This window comes from Microcaecilia unicolor, chromosome 2 (assembly GCF_901765095.1).
Source record: "Microcaecilia unicolor chromosome 2, aMicUni1.1, whole genome shotgun sequence".
NCBI classification, from domain to species: domain Eukaryota; kingdom Metazoa; phylum Chordata; class Amphibia; order Gymnophiona; family Siphonopidae; genus Microcaecilia; species Microcaecilia unicolor.
The window spans coordinates 380,187,213-380,208,634 of record NC_044032.1 but is presented as its reverse complement, the minus strand read 5'-3'; the positions used below and the strand labels follow the sequence as shown (position 1 = coordinate 380,208,634).

General features: G+C 43.6%; 1 protein-coding gene across 1 annotated transcript in view; it reads right to left on the bottom strand.

Moving 5' to 3' along the window:
* Positions 1–21,049, bottom strand: part of LOC115461016 (signal-transducing adaptor protein 1-like) — a 142,278-nt gene extending 121,229 nt beyond the window's left edge. Inside the window, exon 1 of the mRNA XM_030190522.1 lies at positions 20,740–21,049. Coding sequence (XP_030046382.1) covers positions 20,740–20,859 — 120 coding nt within the window. The 5' untranslated portion in view covers positions 20,860–21,049. The remainder of the gene's footprint in view (positions 1–20,739) is intronic.
* Positions 21,050–21,422: the final 373 nt, after the last annotated feature.

The following is a 21,422-nucleotide window of genomic DNA, read 5'->3' as shown; positions in this document are numbered from 1 at the left end:
GTATATCCTGAGGGTATATCCTGATTCCTGTATCTGTCTGGCTAGTGTGTATTTCCTGGGTGATTATTCCTGTATCCTGTCTCCACCTAGCTAGAGGGTTTACCCTGTGGGTATTCCTGGATCCCCATTCTGCCTAGTTTGTTGCTGCCCTAGTCCTTGCTCCTGCTAGCTTCTGTATGCCTTGTGTTCCTTGGTCTGTCTTCTGGGTCTTGCTAGTGGCTGTGCAGCAGCACACTGTCTGAGTCTAGTTCTGTGCCCTGTCGCCCTCGTGTATCCCAGACCCAGGGTGGGTCCTCTGGATCTTCAGTTCCTGCCTTATCCTGCAAGTCCTGCCGGCCGCCTGCACTTCGGAGCTCAACTCCGGAGGAACGGTGGCTAGGTGCAGGTGAAGCTGTTCCTGTCTCATCTGTTCTAGTTGCCTGCCTTGTACTACTCCAGTCCAGACTTCCAGTACTGCTCTTCTGTGTTTCCAGTCCCGAGGTGGTCTTGCCTGCCGCTGCCGCTCCTCAGCAGTGGCCCAAGGGCTCACGAACTCCAGTCCTGCCTTGAGGACCTGACAGAATGCCAAGGTCCTCGAGAATGCAACAATTGGCCACTGTTGGAAACAGGATGCTGGGCTCAATGGACCTTTGGTCTTTCCCAGTATGGCAATACTTATGTACCTTTGTACTTATGTACTTATCTGTTGGTGAAAACAGTTTGCAGCAGAAGCAGAATATGAGGTCTGTGTAAACTGAGTACAGCAACCATGGTCTTGGCAATAGTTCACTATTTTCCATTTTTCAGTTGTAGTATATATCGTTGAACTTGCATCCCCTGGAGTCTGCGGGATACAAAATGCTTTTCTTTTGAACAGGTCCTGATTCTGTGAGAATTCTTATTTTGTCAGTGAGTTTTGGCCATTTTGCTGGATCAAATAGCTCAAGTGCCAATGAATCTGAAGTTGATGAAGCTAATGATGACTGTGGCCTAAGCTGTTCTCTTCAAAGGTATCTAAAGTGCATGATGGACCACTTTGCTCTTCCACGCTCATTGCTGTTCCTTTTGAGAAATCATCAGTGAGAGCAAATGAACGGGAAGCTGCTGATTGTTAGTTGGCAATGAGCTTCTTCAATGGGCTTGCTCCAGAGGTACTTGTACCTGGTTGGTCTTCTTCCTCCTCCTCCTAAGAGTGCTTACCAGTCACTTTTAATCGTTTGATAAATGATTAGAGGCCTCTGGATGGCCTTTTCTTTTGCTGCTTTTTTTTTCCTGTTTCGCCAACCTGATAGTTTCTCTTTGGTTGCCATTACAACCACCAGTTTGTGTGAACCCTCAGAGAAAAGCTCTGGACTTTTAAACTAAAAAAACAAACAAAAAAAAACCAAAATGAAACTTTCTCTCTCGTATATGCTCAAATGTGGACTTCTGGTAGCATTCTAGGACTGATTGGACACACTAATATTCTGGGATAAGTTTTGCCAAGAAATGTGGACCACAGCCTGGCTTTATCCTACAACTTTCATGACTGCACAAAATCAGAGTCCTGACTCCTGAGATGTCCTCAAACTCAGCCGTTAATGGCTGCTGCATGGGAAAATAACTGAAGCAAGCTGTTTCTCTCTGTACCCCCCTTGTGCTCAGGCAAAGAGGCAGTGGCTTCAGTTTCCTTCTAAAGGAGTATGACCCATAGAATTAGGGATAGCTAAGCAAAAAGTGGTGGAGCACAATGGACAGATAACCAAAATCAGACAAGGGAAGGGATAAATATGGGAACTCTTATTTGAATACATTTGTGCAGTATTTATTTATTTTTATCTACTTAACCAAATTTATAGCCCACACATCCAAATATCTGAGCGGGTTACAATCAGGGGCGTAGCCAGACCTCGGCGGGAGGGGGACCAGTGCCTGAGGTGGGGGGGCACTGTTTAGCTGCCGACCCCCCCCTGCCGCCACCGCAACCACAACCCCCCCCCAGCAAAAACCCTCCCCCATCGCCGCCAGGTACCTTGTTTGCTGTGTGATGGTCTGTTTCGAACTCCTGACTTCCTGCACCATGCACGTCCTGTATGTAGCCCCGTGCAGGACATAAGGCATCAGAAACAGATTATCATACAACGAAGGCACTGGAGTCGACCGGCGCTGAAGAAGACTCTTTGGATGGCTGGGGTTGGGGACCCCTGCCAGCAAACAAGGTACCTGATGTGGCGGTGGGGTAGTGGTGGTGGCGGGGGGGGGGGGGGGGTGGGGTCGGTGGCTGGGGGGGGGTCAAATGTAGAGGGGGCCAGGGCTTAATCTGTGGGGACCCAAGCCCCCGTGGCCCCACATAGCTACGCCCATGGTTACAATAAAGCAAACATATCATAATCACACATACAAATAAAACAATAATGCAAAATACAACTAAAACTCACAAACAACCCTAAAATCCCCCCCCCCCCCAAATCCAAACTCACTTCTAAACCCGTTGCACATCCACTACAGCGAATTCTGACCACAATTCTGGTCCAACTTCCACAAACTCACACAATTGTACTGGTGCCAACTTATCCAACGATATGTCCAACGACTTACGCCACCAATCTACAGCATCACTCAAAACCTTATTCCCCAAATCCCCCATTTCCAAATTCCATTCACAATGCAAGTGTTGTAAATCAACCTCAGGCAACCGTTGTATCTGCAACACTGGAGAACAACATGCAGCCCTTGTACCTGCAATACCCAAGATATTTCAACAACCATCACAAGAAAACACCAAAGAGACAGATGATGTAAATGTATGTATCCTGTAAAATATGCTCATTTAATATATGCTTGGGGAAAATGCTTTTCAGAAGGTACTAGGATCGGAACACATGAGAAAAAGTTACAAAAAAAAATGCTAAAATACAATCTTGAGGCAAGGGAAGGGTCAGAGAGACAGAGTCTAGGACAGTGGACTCAAACAATACTTCTGGTTTTACCCAGAGTCCAAAGCTGTTCCAGTTGGATAGGCAGTGCATTAAAGGGTGGAGGACAAAAGATTTTTTTTTACTTATTTGACAGATTTTTCAATTATTTGAAAGCTTCCCATATGTAGATATAAATATCAAAAAATAAAAATTGAATATCACTAAAACAGTTAAAAAATTATTGTAGCTGGAAGAAACAGCAGTTATAAACTCTGTATTTTGTGCTTATTTTTCTACACTGTTCTATACAATACAGATGGCCACATTTCAGTGAGGATATCTTGTTTTCTGCTGGGTTCATTTTAACTGTATCTGCTGCCTTGGGAAAATTAAACTCTCCTTTCATTGGGGCACATGGAATCACATCTTCACTTCATTTTGTATAAGTTTACATTTTAGATATATATGTGGTCCGCCCCCACTTCAAACCCACAGCCTGGCTTGCTCCCCGCTTCAACCCCCCCCCCCCCTACAAACTATGCCCATTCTTAAAAATATAAGGTAGCAGTACTTACATACCAGGCGGCAGGCACGTTAACGTGTTAACTTGCCTGAGTCTGAGACTCTCTTGGATTGCTGTATGCTGCCACAGATCCTTCCTGCCAGTTTGCATGCCCCCTCCTGGCTGCAGTGGAAACTAACTGACTTTGGTCCACAGGAAGTACATGTCAGGACGAGGTGGGCAGAGGCAGGAAAGGAGAAGCTGGAAGGATGTCATGTGCAGCAGCGGTAGGTAGTTGGCACAAGGCAGAGAGAAGCACCCAGTTTTGGAGGTGAGATGAGGGCGAGACAAGAGAAGGAGAAGGACCTTTGGTGGTGGCAGTGGGCGGCAGCATCAGCAGAGTTGGCTGATGGCAGTCGGCAGCAAAGAAGCTGCGCTCTGAGTCTGTTATGGTTTGTTTTCTTTTGGTGCCCTTGAAGGCCGGCGCCCCCCTGCAGTGCTTATCGCGCTTATCGGGTTGCGCCGGCCCTGCCTTCAGGGGCGTATGGGGATTCTTTTTCCCTACAGTCATTCAAAAGATTATTTGCCCTGTACGTGCTCTTACATTCAGACACTGAGGACTAAATTGTATAATTTACAATTCCAGCAATGCTCTGACTTGTTTTATGACAGCCAGATGATGTCACTGATCCAGTTGCAAGACTTGGCAGATACCAAGATACCATTTTATCAATTTTTTCAACTGAGAGATCTATTGTTGAGCTCAGATGCTAAGTAGAATCTCTTTAGGGCTTCCACAGAACTGGAGACAATGTTGTTTAAGGAGCGTGAGTCAAGAGGGTATCTGTCCTCATTATATAAGGCCCCGACTGATCTGAGTGGTCCTCAACCCACTCCGTATCAGAAAGCATAGGACTAGAGGCTTCATTTGCAATTAGACCAAGAAGATTGAGATCAAATTTATTCTTACATGCACAGGTGTTCATTTATAACAAATTCTAGCCAAATGCAATTTAATTTGGTGCATTGGACTTACTGGACACCCCAAAGTGGAGCTGGTGCTAGAAATAAGAAGGGAGGATAGCACTGGAGATGGTGTGGAGAGATGGGATCCCTGGAATATATGTGGTAGGTACAGCTCGATCATAAAGAACATCTGGGCGGGAATGTGGGTATATATCCGCCAATGGACAGGGTAAACCCAAGCTATTTATTATTAGGTCTGCTTCCTAGATGGGATTATAGGTCCACCCACTAATCCATCACTCATAAGGTAGTTCTAGCTGCTAAGATGGCTATTGCTAGATATTGGAAGTTGGAGGAAGGCCCATCGCAGTCACATTGGAAGAAAGCAGTAGAGGAACTTCAGGTATATGAGAAATTAACCGCTGATTTTAAAGGGACAAAAGTAATATATGACGCTAATTAGGTGAAAATGACATGGACTGCATGAGAAGGGAGCTTACGCGACTACCTCCTGTATGTATGTATTAGGTGGTTAGTGGGTCATAGTTCATGGGTAATAAGTTCAAGTAGCTTTGGTATGGATTGCAGTTGATGAGACTATTGTAGTCCATTTTAGGTTTAATTCTGCGGGGTTGAGCAAGGAGGGGATTCCTAGAAAGGGGGCAGGAAGGATTGGGGGAGGGTAAGGGCGGGTTGATAGAAAGAGAAGGCTGTTGGGGTTTGAATTTCTTTCTTCTTGATTTTGTTCTTTAGTTGCTTATATGTTAAAAAAATTGAAGAAAAGTCTCCTTGAGTGGGGTGGGTTGGGAGGTTGGACTATATCATGTCATAATGGAATATTGCCTTTGTTAGTGCCATTCTGAATTGCACTGTGAGGGAGGTTCGAGAGGGAGCATCTAATTGGGATATTGGTTGTGATTTCTTCCTTTGTATTTCTGGATTGGATTGTGGAGATTTTAATAAAAATGTAAAGTTTAAAAAGAAAATAAACAAAAACCTCTTTTCTTTCCTTTTTTTTTTTTTAGATTGTTGTGCTGAAAAGAAGAGCTTCACAGGAAACAGGGGCTAGGTGAAGGGAGAGAAGAAGTAAATTCACAGGGCACCACAGACAGAGATCTGAAGACCTCCAGATATGACTCTGCAGACTCAAGGCACCGCAAACTCAACTGGGGACCAGTTGACTAAATGGACCAGGAGCAAACCACTCAGAACCAGAGGCTGAAAAGTGTGTCCTTCTACCTGCTGGAGACAGAAAATACTGAGGAGCTGGACTGGATGCCAAGACAGATATGTCTTACCTCAGTTTTCAATTCTTTATCAACAACAACAACAAAACAATCAAACTAACAAAAAGAAAAGCAGAAGGGACCCTTTATGCAAAAAACCAAAAAAGGGGAGCGACCACTGATGTTCTAACTCAGGGAACATCAGTTGCTCCCCTTTTTTGTTTTTTTGTTCTTTATCTCCACCTGCTTGTTGATGGACACAACTATCCCACAGCTTCTGGAATAGTGGGAAGCTACGTAATGGAAAAGTACATTGTTATCTTTCTGTACAAGGAAACTGATAATGTTTAATACAAATGTGCACAAAACCCAAACCCATTTTTTTTAAGGGTTATTGCAACTACATAGTTTATCTAAGTTGGAAGATTTAAAAGTGTATTTATTCTTAGTGTCTCCCACGGTTCACGCTAAACCCGAATATTCAATGCCAGGCCGTTTCTGGTGACCGACATTGAATATCCAGATTAACTTTAGCCTGTTTCACCTTAACTGGCCAAGCGGATTTTCAGCACTGGCTGCTTAAGTTGGAGCCGACCAAACTTATTCTACTTATTGTGGCAGCCAAATATGGCCGCCAAACATAGCTGGCTCTGTGATGAAAATCATGGGATAGACGGTTATATCTTGTGATATAACTGGCTAACTTTAAGCTGCTAACCAGCGATATTCAGTGCCAGATAGCCAGCTATCCGGTACTGAATGTTACTGGATAGCCGGTTAGGTACCATCTTGTTGGTCATTTCCCTTTAAATATCTGGGAAATGTTGGGCACTGCATCAATGTTTACTTTTAATTTGTCATATAATTTTACGGAAGTTAAGATCTTGACCTGCATTAATAAATGTGATACCTTTGTTTTCAAAAGATTGTTTCTTTTATTAGTACTTATCTCTGTGAGATCTGAATCTCTGAAGGAAATATTACACACTCACTGAATTTCTACCTGTCCTAGAAAGTAATTTCTACTGCACTATCACCCAGGTGTTTTGTTTTGTTTCAGTTTAAGAAACATAATAGCAATAAAACAGGATGATTATATTGTACAAATTATAATCCTCCTGTGTTATTACTATTATAAAGGACAAATATATTATATCAGTAAACAGAGGAGATAAATTCAGGCTGCTTAGCCAACCAATATGTGGATACAAAAGATCTGAATGGTGCCATCTGAGTGCCTGTTGCTTTTTCAATATGATTTCTGACATGTCTTTGAACATCAACAAAAACAGCTGATTTGAAGAGCTGAAACAATTCTAGCATGCTGTCAGATATACAAACAGTGCTGCAACTAGGATAACAGTAATATACAAATTTGTAATACCTATGAAATGAATATACTCTGGTTAATATTCAGCCAGAGGCAGTCAGCATTTTTTTAATTACTGGCTGCCTTGGGCACAATTAGCCTCAGATATTCTGGGCCATTTCTGGACACCAGTATTGACTATCTGGGGCCATGCCAGCATGTGCTGAGTGCTGGAGCTTATTTGAATCCTACTGATAATCAGCCAGGACTCACATAAGACATTTATGCGGCTGAATATCAGCCAGGGCCCTCATAAATTGAAGCAGATGCCCTCACCCCGATTCCCCCTCTCTCCTCCGCGATCTGGATCACTGTCCCTCCCACCTCCAATGACAGAAAGCTTCAGATCAGCCCCTCCCCCACCACCATCATAAGCCCCTCCAGGCCTACCTTGCATCTCTCTTACCAGCAGGAGCGATGCCCACTTGCTCCTACCCGTCACGGCTCCTTTCTCAAAATGGCCTGCACACCAATGTTCCCTCTGAGTTAATGTGAGCAAAAATTTGTCATCAGATTACCCTGTGAACACTTCTTACAAACACAGATGTCCACATATGGGCATGAGTGCATGCGCATCCACACACACATATATAAACGGAGGTTGGATATAATTGCATGAGCCATGCTTTGCCTACTTGTTCCTCTGTAGTTTCACTCTATGTTTGTAGGTACTCTGAATTTTATTCAGCTATTGGATGTTAGGTGCAGCTTAGAGGGTGCATTGCTCCCCTTGTACGAGCAGTACTATTAAAAAAAAAGGGGGGGGGGACAGTAGGAGCACTTCAGTGTCTACTATCTGCCTTCCCCAGCACCTCTGTTACTGAGGATATTGTGCATACTTTATACACTCCATAACTCCAGGGAACTATGTAATAAACAATCAAAATAATTAATGCCAAAATAAACAACATAGTAAACAGAATATTATTTAACACTTGGATCCCAGCCAGCCCTAGCTCCCCAGTCCTGCATCTTACTGTTGACCATGCGAGCAGTAATGTTCAGCAGCACTGTAACAGAAATCTTGAGGTTACTGGAAACCATAAAATGATTTACCTATCAGTGCTTTTGGTAGGTTGCCAAATAGTCACTAGGTCACAGCTTTGCTAGCCTTCAGTTACCAAACATTAGGTACAGCTAATACAGATAATATATATCTGTACCTAATGGTTAGAGCAACAGGGTGAGAATCAGGGAAGCTAGGGTTCAAATCCCATTTCTGCTCCTTGAGATTTTGGACAAGTCACTTAACCCCCCTCTGTCTTTGGTAAAACATTTAGATAAGCCCTCCAAATACAGGAAAATACTTCATAACTTGCCTTGAGCTACTACTGAGAAAGGTGTAATGTAAATCCACATCCAAAATCCAGTACTGGGCATACCATGAAGTAATACAAAATGCAACAAATGTCACTCAGGACAGCTGCCCCTGAGAGAGACCTACAGAGCAATTCTGCCATACCATAATAGCTGTAATTTCCACAAGTCATACAAGGGCCTACCTAGGAGAAGACAACACCATAAACATTGTGGTAGGCATTCGATCATCAATAAACCTATTGAAAAAACTAAACAAGCCAAATTAGAACAGATTGATCCTGCATAGACAATATTAGCAGAAAACCATCCGGCCAGTTAGCTCCCTTGTCGGTGGCTAACTGGTCATTTTCAGCGGTACTGAATCAGTTATTGCTACTGAAAATGACCAGTAAGTGGTGATCTTTAAGTCGGCTACATTAGGGATGCTCTGGGGGCATGACTGGTTAAGTTCTAATATTCAGAACTTAACCAGCCAGGTTTAGCAGATAAATGTAAGCCGCATTGAGCCTGCCATGAGTGGGAAAGCGCGGGGTACAAATGTAAAAAAAAAAAAAAATAGGACCGTGTATATAGCAATTCTATCATTATAATATATAATTATAACAGATAACTCATGGCTGGTTAAGTCTGAATATTGACTTAACTGGTCATGTGTTAGCTAGCTTGAAAAAAAAAAAACAAGAAAAAAAAACAGGAATTCAATGCCAAAGTCCACATAGGCTCAGGCACTGCGTTTCTGGTTTTAGCACCAGTGGCAGATTAAAAAATTCTGCCAGCCACTGGCTGGATATCAGGTCCCATGTCTCTTTCATACATGCAGAACACAGACTCTCACCCAGTAAAGAATAAGTAACCACACACTAAAAATAGGTATATTAGACAAAAATTAAACGGAACCCCTAAGAAGCCAGACCCTGCATACAGTGCAACACCAGAGAAAGAAAAAGTGATGCATGTTCCTCTGTACTGTGCAAAATATAAAGACAGAAGGCATAAATTTCAAAAACCCACATATTCCAATAATTATATTATAAATTAACAAATACAAATAAAACAAAACATGGAAAATAAGATGATGCCATTTTATTGGACTAACTTAAAACATTTTTAAATTAGCTTTCAGAGGTCAAAACCCTCCTTCCTTGGGTCAGGACAATATGGCTGTTATGGTACCAGGTTTTGTTCTCCAAAAGTTAATAAAAATGAATTAAAATTAGTGCAATAAAGATACCACCTTATTTCCATTTTCTGTTTCTATTTATTAATCTTTATTACCATTCCTTTATCCAAAATGAAAAATAAAGAGGTCAATATGTAATGCAAGTTAACTGGCCAGAAATGGTTCCTAGCCCATTAAATTGCCTGCATGGGACTAATCAGTCATTTTCAGTGGCAAACTGGTTAGCGCCAGGCTCAAAAACAACTATTTGGGGGGCATTCTAGAGGCAGAGTCAGCACTTTGCCAGTTAAGTGCTGATATTCGGAACATAACTGACCAGGTTAAATGCTTAAATAGGACCACATAAAAGTCAGTCCAATCTTTATGCGGTAACCCATATTGCACTTAACTGGCTATGTGTTAGCCGGCTCTGGAAACCTGGAAAGTTAATGCCTGTGCCTAGACATGGCCTGGCATTGAATTTCTGGGTTTAACACTGGTAGCAGTCAGCAAAATGCAGATTACCGTCAGCCACAGTTCTTTTTCCTACCTTTGTTATCTGGCCATTTACTTTTTCTAATTGTGTGGGTCCCAATCTCTGGTTTCTACTTTCCTGCATTTTCTCCTAAGTCTCTTGCCAGCATTTCCTGTCCATTTGTCATGTTTTCTCTCTTCTCCTTTTTCTTTCAGCTTTCATCAATTTATTTTTTTGCCTCTTTGTCTAGATTTAATTCATTCTTACTAGCCAGTCTTCAATTTCCCTCTATTACTGTATCTACTTACAGCTTTCCATCTATTTCCCTCATCCCAGCTCTCCTATTCTACATCCACTTATTATCCAGTCTTTCACTAACTCTACCCTCTTCCCCTTTCTTCCACCCAGCATCTGCCCTCTTTCTTTTACCTCACCCTTTCATCCAGCTTCTCCAGACCAGCAGCAGCGGTAAACAGCACAAGTCAGTCTCAGGGCTACAGTCTCTGTACATGTAGCTGCTGGCTGTGCCCTGGAACAAGAAGTAATGTCGGAGGGGGAAATTGCAGTCCCGTGACTCACTTGTGTTTTGCCACTGCAGGTCTGTAATGAAGCAGCTGCAGGGCTTGAGATAGGAGGAAGGTGAAGAAGGTCCTGGTGACTACTATGATGCAGTCCAGAACTGCTGCACAGCAACTTCAAAAAAAGGGTGTGAGGCTGCATATCCGCACCACACGACCTCTTATTTTTAGGACCTCCCTAGACCACTAGGGATATACAAGGTGACCTATGGTGGTGGAGGACCCAGCTCTGGAGCTTTCTGTCATTGGCTTAAGAGAGAGACTCCAGAAACCCAGATGCCTTTACCCAGAAGTTAACTGGGCACCAGCCAATATTCAGACCAGTGCCTGGTTAGCTCAGCAACTAAAGTTAGGATGGCCTTTTTGCTGTCCTAATTTTGGCCACTTTCTTAACCAGTTAGTGGTGTGAACATCACTGCTAACCAGTGGCGTAGCTACGTGGGGCCTGGGGGGGCCTGGGCCCCCGTAGATTTGGCCCTGGACCTCCCTGCCAACGATCCACCCGACCCCCCCCTGCTGCCAACCCGCCGTTGCCTGCCTTTGCTGGCGGGGGACCCCAACCCCCACCAGCCGAGGTCCTCTTCTTCTTGCAAAAGGCTTCCTTCCGTTTCAGGACGTCAGAAACAGAAGGAAGCCTTTTGCGAGAAGAAGAGGACCTCGGCTGGCGGGGGTTATGGTCCCCCGCCAGCAAAGGTAGGCGACTGCAGGTTGGCGGTGCCAGAGGGGGTCGAGAGGGTTGGTGGCACCACGGGGGGGCTAAAATGTGCCCCTTCACCTCGGGCTCTGGACCCCCCTCCCACCGAAGTCTGGCTACGCCTCTGCTGCTAACTGGTTAAATCTAGCTCTGCCCATAGACTGCCCCGGCACCAACCAGACAGTGCTGTGATGATTATTCTTGCTTATGACTCTATCAACTGGCCAGGTCTCTTCGTTCTGGTTCCCAGGATTTACTGGAGGTTCCTTCTTTAAATCTATTAGACTTTAAGCTAACAGGAAGTCTATAGTCAGAGTTATAGGTCTTAAACTCTGGAACGAACTCACTGTACCTTTTTGCAGTATCACTTCTTTTGTTCAGTTGAAGAAGGAACTAAAAATGTTGGTTTGAGAGGCTTGTGGTGATTAGACTCATCTATTGTTACAGCTGCCATAATTACCTTGTTATTATGAATTCTGTCTTTGTTTTTGTATGACAATATTGTATGTGATATATTTGTAAAGTATTGTATATGTTTTTTTCTATGGATGGAGCAAGATATAAATTTGTTAAATAAATACAGTGGATATTCAGTGACACTGTCCAGTTAAGTGCCACTAAATAGTAGTGGATTGGCAAGACAGTCTGCTGCCGGGTTAAATCACTGTGAATATCGGGTCAACTGTATCTTGAATTATATTCATTTCACCATAGAAACAACTTCTCATGTGCTTGGTTTCCCTCCTCCTTCCACTCATGTGTTTTCCTGGTGGTTTCCAAGTTAGCTTCCTTGACAATTTAAAGGTCAGCAATAGAAAGTTAATCTACCTCTGCTTTGTTGGCTTTTTGAGCTAGACCTGTTTTTATAATGAATAAGGCACAAAAGGTGCCCTAAATGACCAGATGACCACTGGAGGGAATCAGGGATGACCTCACTTTACACCCCCATTGGTCACTGATCCCTTCTCACTCCAAAAAATGTGAATAAAAATAGTACTTACCAGCCTCTATGACAGCCTCAGATGTTATAGCCAGGTCCATAGAGCAGCATGCAGGTCCCTGGAGTGGTCCACTGTAGACAGGTGGACCCAGGCCCATACCTCCTCCAGCCTGTTACACTTGTGGTGGAAACTGTGAGCCCTCCAAAACTCAGCAGAAACCCACTTTACCCATATATAGGTGACCCTTTCACCTATAAGGGCTATGTTTTTCTTCTTGAAATGTGTTGAGTCTAAAATGTAATAATGTACTTGATCTCTTAATGTAAGTCACGCTGAACTCAGTCTGGGAAAGCTTGCGACTAATAAGAAATACAGTAAACTAAAGTAGTGGTGTGCAGTTGGGGGTGGTGGGTTTTGGAGGGCTCAGCAGACAAGATAAGGGAGCAACGGTGAAATGTGTACCTGGGAGCATTTATATGAAGTCCACAGCAGTGCCCCTAGGGTGCCCCATTGCTCTCCTGAGATGTCTGGGGAACCAGTCTGCTAAAAATGCTGGCCCATCCTACATCCCAATGGCTTGATTTTGTGTATTTTTAACTTGTATGGTTTTTTTTTAAATGGCCTAAAAAGATAAATGCACAAACCTTGTTTGAAATGGTATTTTTGAAAATATAGATAGATGTTTTTCTTTTTTCGAAAATAGGTATATTTCCTTTTCGGATTTTGGACGTTTAGCTCAAAACGTCCAAAGTCCGACTTAGACATCATATCGAAAATGCCCTTCCACATTACCTAACTGAACTGTTGGCTAGCTATTTTAACAATATGTATTAATGTTGAGTAATTCATCAATAATATTTGAGTACTAATATAGTATAACTCAATCCTTGTCTTAATTGATAGCCTGGGAGGGAGGGGGGCCTGGAACTCGGAGGGAGATGGAGGGGGGACAGGGGAGGGGGAGAGGGAGGGAGACAGGGGAGGTGGACGAGAGGGAGGGGGGACAGAGGAGGGGGTCGAGGGGGAGGGGGTAGAGGGGGAGATGGAGGGGGAATGCACCACCTGTAAAAAACCCCAAACATTTGGCACCCCCAATCATTTTGAAAAGTTGGCTCCTACGCTTTGAATGTAGTTGCAAAACCCTCAGAAAGGCGGTATATCAAGTCCCATTTCCCTTTCCCTTGGTGCCCATAGGAATATTGAGGGCACCTACACAGCTAGCACGTGCTAAAAATGCAAACGCATCTCTAACACAGTTTAATAAACAGGGCCCTGTGTTCTTCAATATAATTTGCTAATTGAGAACTCACATCAAACTCAGGGCCCTGTTTACTAAGGCGCGTTAGCATTTTTAACGTGCCTACAATTAGTGCATGCGTTAATTGTGTAGGCGCCTATAAGGATATTGTAGACATGTACACTATTAACACATACACATGGTTAACACAGAGCTTAGTAAAGAGGGCCCTCAATCAGCTTTGCAAAAAAAAAAAAAAAATGGAATATTTGCTCTAAGTTTAAGTCTCCATTGAGCTGTTTAACAATGGGTGTAAGATCAATCTTCCCTATATCATGAGAAAACAAGCCCAATTTTAATACAGTATTAACAAATTAAAAAAAAAAAGCCATGCCAGTAGCTCAACTAGAGGATCTCTCCATAGATTAGATGAAATAAGATCCAGCGGGCAGTCAGATTTAGACAATTTATTTACTAAAGGGCGAAGAGAAGCTAGGGAAACATGTTCAAAAGTAGACCATAGCCTATCAGTAGGAATATCCACAAAAGCCTCATCTTCTGTACTTAATACATATGCAGTGACTTCATTTTAAAATGAGTGCAGATGCTTTCTAAGTGTGTACCTTGTACGTGCTGCAAAGTAAGTATAAAATCCATTAATACTTTTTTATCTGCGTTGTGCACACCAGAAAATTTCCAAAGGGAAATTCTCCAGGAAGTTTCCCTTTGAAAATAACTTTGCAGAGCCATTGGTACTGAATCTGCTGCAAAGGACTAAATATTGACCCCTACACACAATTTATTTATTTATTTTATTCATAACATTTATATCCCACATTATCCCAAACAAGTTTGAGTTCAATGTGGCTTACAATAAACAGTATAGGATACATAACAAAAAATATTGCATAAGAAAAGTAATTTGTTGTAAGAATCCAAGTTTACTATACAGTATCATAAACATACTGGGGTAGCTATGGATATTTAACGTTTAGAAAATCTATTATGAATGAGAAATTGTACATGAAACAAAGAGAAAGTTAATGGTAAACAGAGTAATAACCAATTCAGGTAATAATTAATTGTTTAAGATATAGTTGTTCTTTGTGAGGGTTTGTTTGAATAGGAATGATTTGAGGATTTTGCAGAATCTAGTATATTCCTATTTATTTCTTATTTCGGGTGGTAAGGAGTTCCACCATTTGGTTCCTAGGTAAGTGAAGCCTGCAGACTGGACAATTTTGTAGATCACGTTTTTGCAATTTAGGAGGTGTAGTCTGAGATTTAGTGTTTCTTTGAGATAACTTTATTAAGTGGTGCCATATAGTCTGGAGCTGTGCCATTTAGTTTTTGAAAGATGAAAATACATAATTTGAAAGTGATTCTCGCTTTGATGGGAGGCCAGTGTAATTTGCACTTTCAAAACAAGAGATTTTGTACATGAACCTGGCTGCAGTGTGTTGAGCTGTTTGGAGTTTTTTCAACAGGTACTCCTTAAAGCCAGCATATATGGCATTACAATAATCAAATTGGGATAATGTTAATGATTGTACCAATAGTCTGAATGTTTCTGATGAAAAATAGGGTCTGATTCTTTTTAGTTTCCAAAGAGACCTGAAAGATTTTGTGATTACTGAGGAAACTTATCAAATGTTAAATGTCCTATATAATAATTCTCACCTCCAACGTTCTGTCCCTGCCTGGAACCGTGGTCTGCTAGGTGCTGTAGATCAAACTGACGTCAAGAATCCCACTGATTGGCTGCGCCTCGGGTGAAGTCACAAAGCAAGCAAACCAATGAGATGCTGCAGGACGTTTAATAGACAGGAGTGGAAGCAGGGCTTTTTTTGAGGGGGTACTTGGGGGTACTGAGTACCGGCACCTTTTCCATTGTCTGCTAAAATTGACCCATGGACCCCAAATTTTAGTGAAAGAGTGCATGCTCTACACACCAATTCAGTCTTTGATTCTTTGACTGGTTGCAGGGGGCTTGACTATTGTGGGGTGAGTCCCTCAGTGATCACCCCACACCTGAAGGATGGCCTAGCATTTGAGTACCAGCACCTTTTTTGCTAGAAAAAATGCACTGAGTGGAAGTGTGCAAAGCAAGTCTATGGTAAGCAAGGAAGCCCATTGGTTAATCTCTGTTTCCACTCCCCTACGCAGCCATCATTGGTATACACTCAAAAACAAGTACACCTAGGAGCTGCTTCTTCACGGTGTCGTTTTTAAATTGTTGTTCCATCTGAAACAAGTCTAAAGCTGTTTCAACTGGATACACAGTACCTTAAAACGTGGAGGACAAAAGGAGGGGGGAGACAGACAGACCCTACAACTGGGAGGGAGGGAGGGAGACTAGGGTTACCATTTTGTGTCCTCTGAAAAAGAGGACACATGTCACGCCCCCTACCCCGCCCCCGCCACGCCTCATGCCACGCCCCCCCATCACATAGTCCCCTCCCCCCCTCACTTACTATCTAGCCCTGGTGGTCTAGTAGCGTCTTCTCTTCAGGGCAGGAAAGAGCCCCTGCCTGCCCTTGCCTGCTGCATCCTCCTCGGTATGGCTGGGGATTCAAAATGGCCACCGAGAGTTGAAGCGGCCTCGCGAGAGTTCAAATCTCGGCGGCCATTTTGAATCCCCAGCCAGACCGAGAAGGATGATAGACAGGGGAGGCAGCGCTCCAGGCAGGAAAGAGGGGGCTCTTTCCTGCCCCAAAGACGTCACTAGACCACCAGGGAACATGGTAAGGAAGGGGAGGGGATGGGAGACCAGGTCACGACCCACGGCGCCGATCGCGCGCCCACCGCACGCACGCGCCTGCCCGCACCCGCGCCCACGTTTGTCCAGAAATCCGGACAAACGTGGGCGCGGGCAAAATCCGCCGGACGCCCCGGACATGCCCTCAAAAAGAGGACATGTCCGGGGAAATCCGGACGTATGGTAACCCTAAGGGAGACCGACCCTGCAATTGGGTGGGAGGGAGGGAGGGGGAGACCCCAGGCCTTTTTTACTAGTTTGTCTATAACTACACCTAGAATTTTCAGATTATTGTCAATTGTGAAACTGTTGTAGTTGTTTTGGTCAAATAGGCTGGCATTGACCATGAATTTAGTTTTTTTTTTCTTTATTTAGCTTTAGTTTGGATTCTGAGGCCCAGGTTTCCATCAAATTTAAGCCCAGTTTTGCCTTTTGTAAGATGTCTTGAATGTTCTTTTTGAAGGTTATGTATATGGTAACATCGTCAGCATATATGAATGTTGTGAATCCTGCTGTTTCTAGTCTGTTAGCTAATGGTGACATCATTACATTAAACAGAATGGGTGATCATGGAGAGCCTTGAGGGACGCCACAGTCCAGTGACCAAGGAGAGAATAAAGTTCCTTTCATTTTCACTTTGTAAGATCTTGATTTCATTTGATGGTAAATATCAAGCTCATTTCTACACGCAAAACACTGCTTTAACTATGGAAATGTGTTTTTAGCAAATTGCTTGCCCTACAAAGTATACACATAGGGTTAATTTTATAACAGGATGCCTATTTGAGAAGTCCAAAAAGGTGCTTATGTTATAACGACACCACGCATGCCTTTGAACCTTTATAAAATACATACCCAGAACCAGCCTCCATTGCACAAATATTCTTATGAACAAATTTACTTCTGCTCAGATAAGGTTTATATTTGTGCATGCATTCTATTTTGTAAACTATGAGAGCTCATCACAACCCTGCCTCTGCTCTGCCCAAAGCAAGTCCCTGGAATCCTCTACGTGCAGATCGTGGAAAAGTAGGCACACTCTTCCATGCATCTACTTCTTATGTGCGTTATGTGGCCACACAGTTTTAGAAGAACCCTTTCCAATGTGTAAAAGAGGTTCTACAAGGGGAAAGAACATCATAAAATTACCCCCTGTGCCTGCCTCAGAACAGGTGTAAATTTGGTTGAGAGCATTTCCTTGCTACTGGGGATAGTTCTTTGAGCCTAGTTTGTAAAGACACATATGTAACTAAGTTTGGCTTTATAAAAAATAGACTTCTATTGGAAAGTTTTATAGGTGCGCCATTATCAAATTTCACTCATTCATGTAAGTGTTGTAAAAATTGCTTTCCAAAGTAACCTGAGTTCTTCATTACTGACAAAGGGGCCCTTTTACTAAAACTCAGTAAAATTTGCAGTTACCATGGCTTAACGTGAGACTTTACCATTCAGCAGCTGCAAATGTTGTGGCCCTTTTACTGAGCTGTGCTAAAAGGTGGCCTGCGCTATGATTAGCGCCTGGGTTTTCCCATGCGCTGAGGCCATTTTTACTGCAGCTGTAAAATGGCTACATTTACATTTTCCCTATTAATGACCAGGCGCTAGTTTCCAAATTAGTGTATGCCCATTAGCGCATGAGCTCTTACCAACACCTATTTAGTAGGCGGAAAGGGTTCACGCGCTAACCATGCACTAATTGGTTGATGTGCGGCAATGTAGCTGCATCGATTAGCACTGGGTATGCCTACTCTCTGCCTCCAAACTCACCCCCAGCATGTGCAGATGCCTGAACTATCACAGGGCGCCTGAATGCACCCCACAGTAGTGCATTTTGGTGCATGGGAAGTATGTGTTAGTGCTTACCACTGCTGTGTAAAAGGATCCTTTTGTGTGGCAACCAGTGGGGTGGGGGTGGGGTAGGGGGAACCAGTATTTTCATATGCTGGCACACTTTAGCTGGCTGCAGTTAATGCGGGAGCACTTGGGAGTCCTTTTACTAAGGTGCACTAACAGATTTAGCCAGTGGTGTGCTGGTAAATTTTTAACAACAGGCTCTCTCCCCGGTCCACCTCTGCGCACCCCCCCCCCCCCACAACAGGCTTTCTCCCCAGTCCACCTCTGCGCACCCCCCACAATGGGCTCTCTCCCCGGTCAACTTCTGCGCGCACGCCCCCCCCCCCCCACAACGGGCTCTCTCCCCAGTCCACCTCTGCACCCCCCCAAATTGCAGAGCTAGCTATAGCCGGGGAGAGAGCCTGGGAGAGGGGCAATGCATTACTCTCTCCAGGAAGACCGAGATTCTGTGGTGCAGGGCAAGCCGGCTTTGCTCTTCTCCTCCTCCTCTCCCCTCCCCTCCCCGCCCCTTTGGTGCAAGGCAAGCCGGCTTTGCTCTTCTCCTCCTCCCCTGCCCCGCATGAGCTACAGGGTCCCAGTTTCTGAGTCCAGTACATACCTGAAAAAGGCAACCTGGTTGTCCAGTGGATTCTTCGGGGCAGGCAGGAAAGATCCCTAGTCTTTCCTGCCCGCTGCCGGCGCTGACTCTCCTGTGGCGCTACTGCATCGCTCTTCAAAATGGCCGCCGAGACAAGGGCAGCCTCCAAGACTTCAGCAGAAGTCTCGCGAGGCCGCCACTGGAAGTCTTGGTGGCCATTTTTAAAGAGCGATCCGGCAGTGGGGGAGGGTCAGCGCCAGCAGTGGGCAGGCAAGACTGGGGATATTTTCTGCCTGCCCCAAAAAATCCACTAGACAACCAGGGTGGTTGCCTTCTTCAGGTATGTACACTGGACTCGGAGCCTGGGACCCTGTAGCTCGGGGGAGGGAGGGAGGAGAGCCGGCTCGCCCTGAAGAACAACTGGCTCTTGCGAGCTGGTGCGAGCCGGCTCCAGCACACCACTGGATTTAGCGCACGCTAATGATTAGCGCATGCTAAATCCATTAGCGCACCTTAGTATAAGGATCACTTAGTGCCTCCTATTTAGGAGCCAGTAAGTGATCCCACTTTAACTGCATATTAGCACATGGTAAGTGCAGTGCGCTACCTGGCTGATGCTTTCACGCCCATTCTCCACCCACGCCATGTCCCTTAACACAAAAAGCACTTAGAGGTCCTTTTACTAAGCTGCGGGAAAACGGGCCATGCAGTAGAGGGGGGCATTTCTTCTGTGCGCCAGGGCCCTTTTACCGCAGCGGGTAAAAAGCCCCCCCCAAAAAAATGACCACGTGGTAAGATAATCCTTACTGCATGGCCATGTGGCAGGGAGCACTTACTGCTACCCATTGAGGTGGCGGTAAGTGCTCCCGTGGTAACCTGGTAAGCTGCGGCAAAAATTTGCCTTAGTGCAACCTTGTGTGGGTTTTTCTGCACATTATAGCCATATTTACCATAGCAGTAAAATGACCAATTTTCCACTTTTTGTATTAATAGCCATGTCTTAATGTTGCCATTAGTGCATAGCCATTAAAAACAATTACTGCGTAGGCACTTATCAACGCCTATTTTGTAGGCGGTAAGGGCTCATGTAATCCTGCGCTAACCAGTTAGCTTGTGCTAGTGTAGATGCACTAATTGATTAGCACAGGTATGCCCTCTCTCTCTGCCCCCCCCAGACACGCCCCCTCAAACATGCATGGTTAGTGTGCATACATTCGGCATTTACCACAGGATGCCTGAGCACATTCCATGATATGCCATTTTAAACTGAGTTAGGTACGTGTTAGCATTTAACGCAGCTTAGTAGAAGGGCTTCTTGGTACTTAACACATTACAGCAGAATAATAAGGAAGGGGTTGATTTTGTTGTTGTTTATGGTTATGTTATGTGGGTGGATGCCTAGAAAAAAAACTGCACCCACTGATTGGCTGTATTGTTTATTGTAAAACTAATAAAGTTTAAGTTAAAATAAGAAATAAAGATCATAACCACATATAATGAAAAAAAAAATAACCATTTTAAGCAAAACTGACCGCACTACCTCACACCTCAAAACAGTATTTCACTACAGCATTTCATACTCTGGGTGCATATCAACAATTAATCACACAGTGCATATACAAGGAAATGAACAAATAAGAATAAACTTACTCGGAATTAAACAGCTGCCTTTAAATATGATTTTTCACAAGAATACATTTATTTTTCAGTGTGTTCCCGTGTTCAGAAACAAGAGACCACAAAAAAACTCTATGTTCTTACACATAAATGCCTAAGAGTCATTAAATACTTCACCTTGGGACAAAAAAAGCATCATACGTGTAGCTACCTGGAAACAATCAGCTTACTTGGTTACTGAATAAAGGTAACTGCTTACCAGTAAATAGGTTCTTTGCAGAGCTCCTGGGCTCTACTTCCAAACAAGTTTTACAACAAACACAGACTTGGAGAAAACCTTTTGAAAACACAGTCATTCATTTGTCTTCCTTAAGCCACAGTGAACATAGGTAAAAATATTTCTAACAAACACCCAGAGGCCAAGTTTGCTTTTTCTTATTAACATTCTACACTGCATATTACCCTGCAGGACAGTATCTACATTTACCTTACATCAGGGCTCTATCTTTCTAGGTAGATACCTTTCCATTGGTTGATATTTTCTTTCTGGAATATGGCAAAGCCTTTGGGTAGGGAATACCTCTTCTTACCTGGTGCAATGAATTTGTGATCCATAGAAAGTTCTCATAATACAGAGGCAAAGAAGTGTTCCTCTGTCTTTCATAAAAGATCCTCCTCAGCAATGGCTTGTGGGACTCCACAACAGACATTGTGCAAACTTAAATTTCATTTAATTTGATTATTTTTCATTAACTTTCTTCTCCACCAGGACTGGAATTTATTTAGTGTCCCTTTTCTCCTTCAGCCTTTCCCTTTCTTCAGTGCCGAGACTGGTCCCTTCAGCACTGCTTTAATGAAAGGTGACCGTCCTTCCTCCTGGTTTGTGACGTGAAAGGAATCCAACACTTAAAAGAGGGACGTTCCCAGCAGAATTTATTTTTTTAAACGCTCCTTCCTCTATCTTCCTTGGTCCCTGTCATTTCCAAGTGAGAACTGAAATGTAAGCCCAGATGAAACAGCATTTTAAAAGCAGCTTTGGGCTCTTGTTTCACTCTCCCTATTTATTTTGTGGTCTAAGAAAGAGAAAGATTGTATTTAATCCATTTATCTAGTTGAGATTGTTTTCCTCTAATATTGTATTAATGTACAGTCATCTCTGTATTACTGTTTGCAAGTGACCCTTGTAAAATGAAAAATTATAAATAAATGATCAAAAAAAGCAGCTTTGGGCTCTGCTGAGCTGTTTATGATTTTGCACTTCAAGAAGTATAAC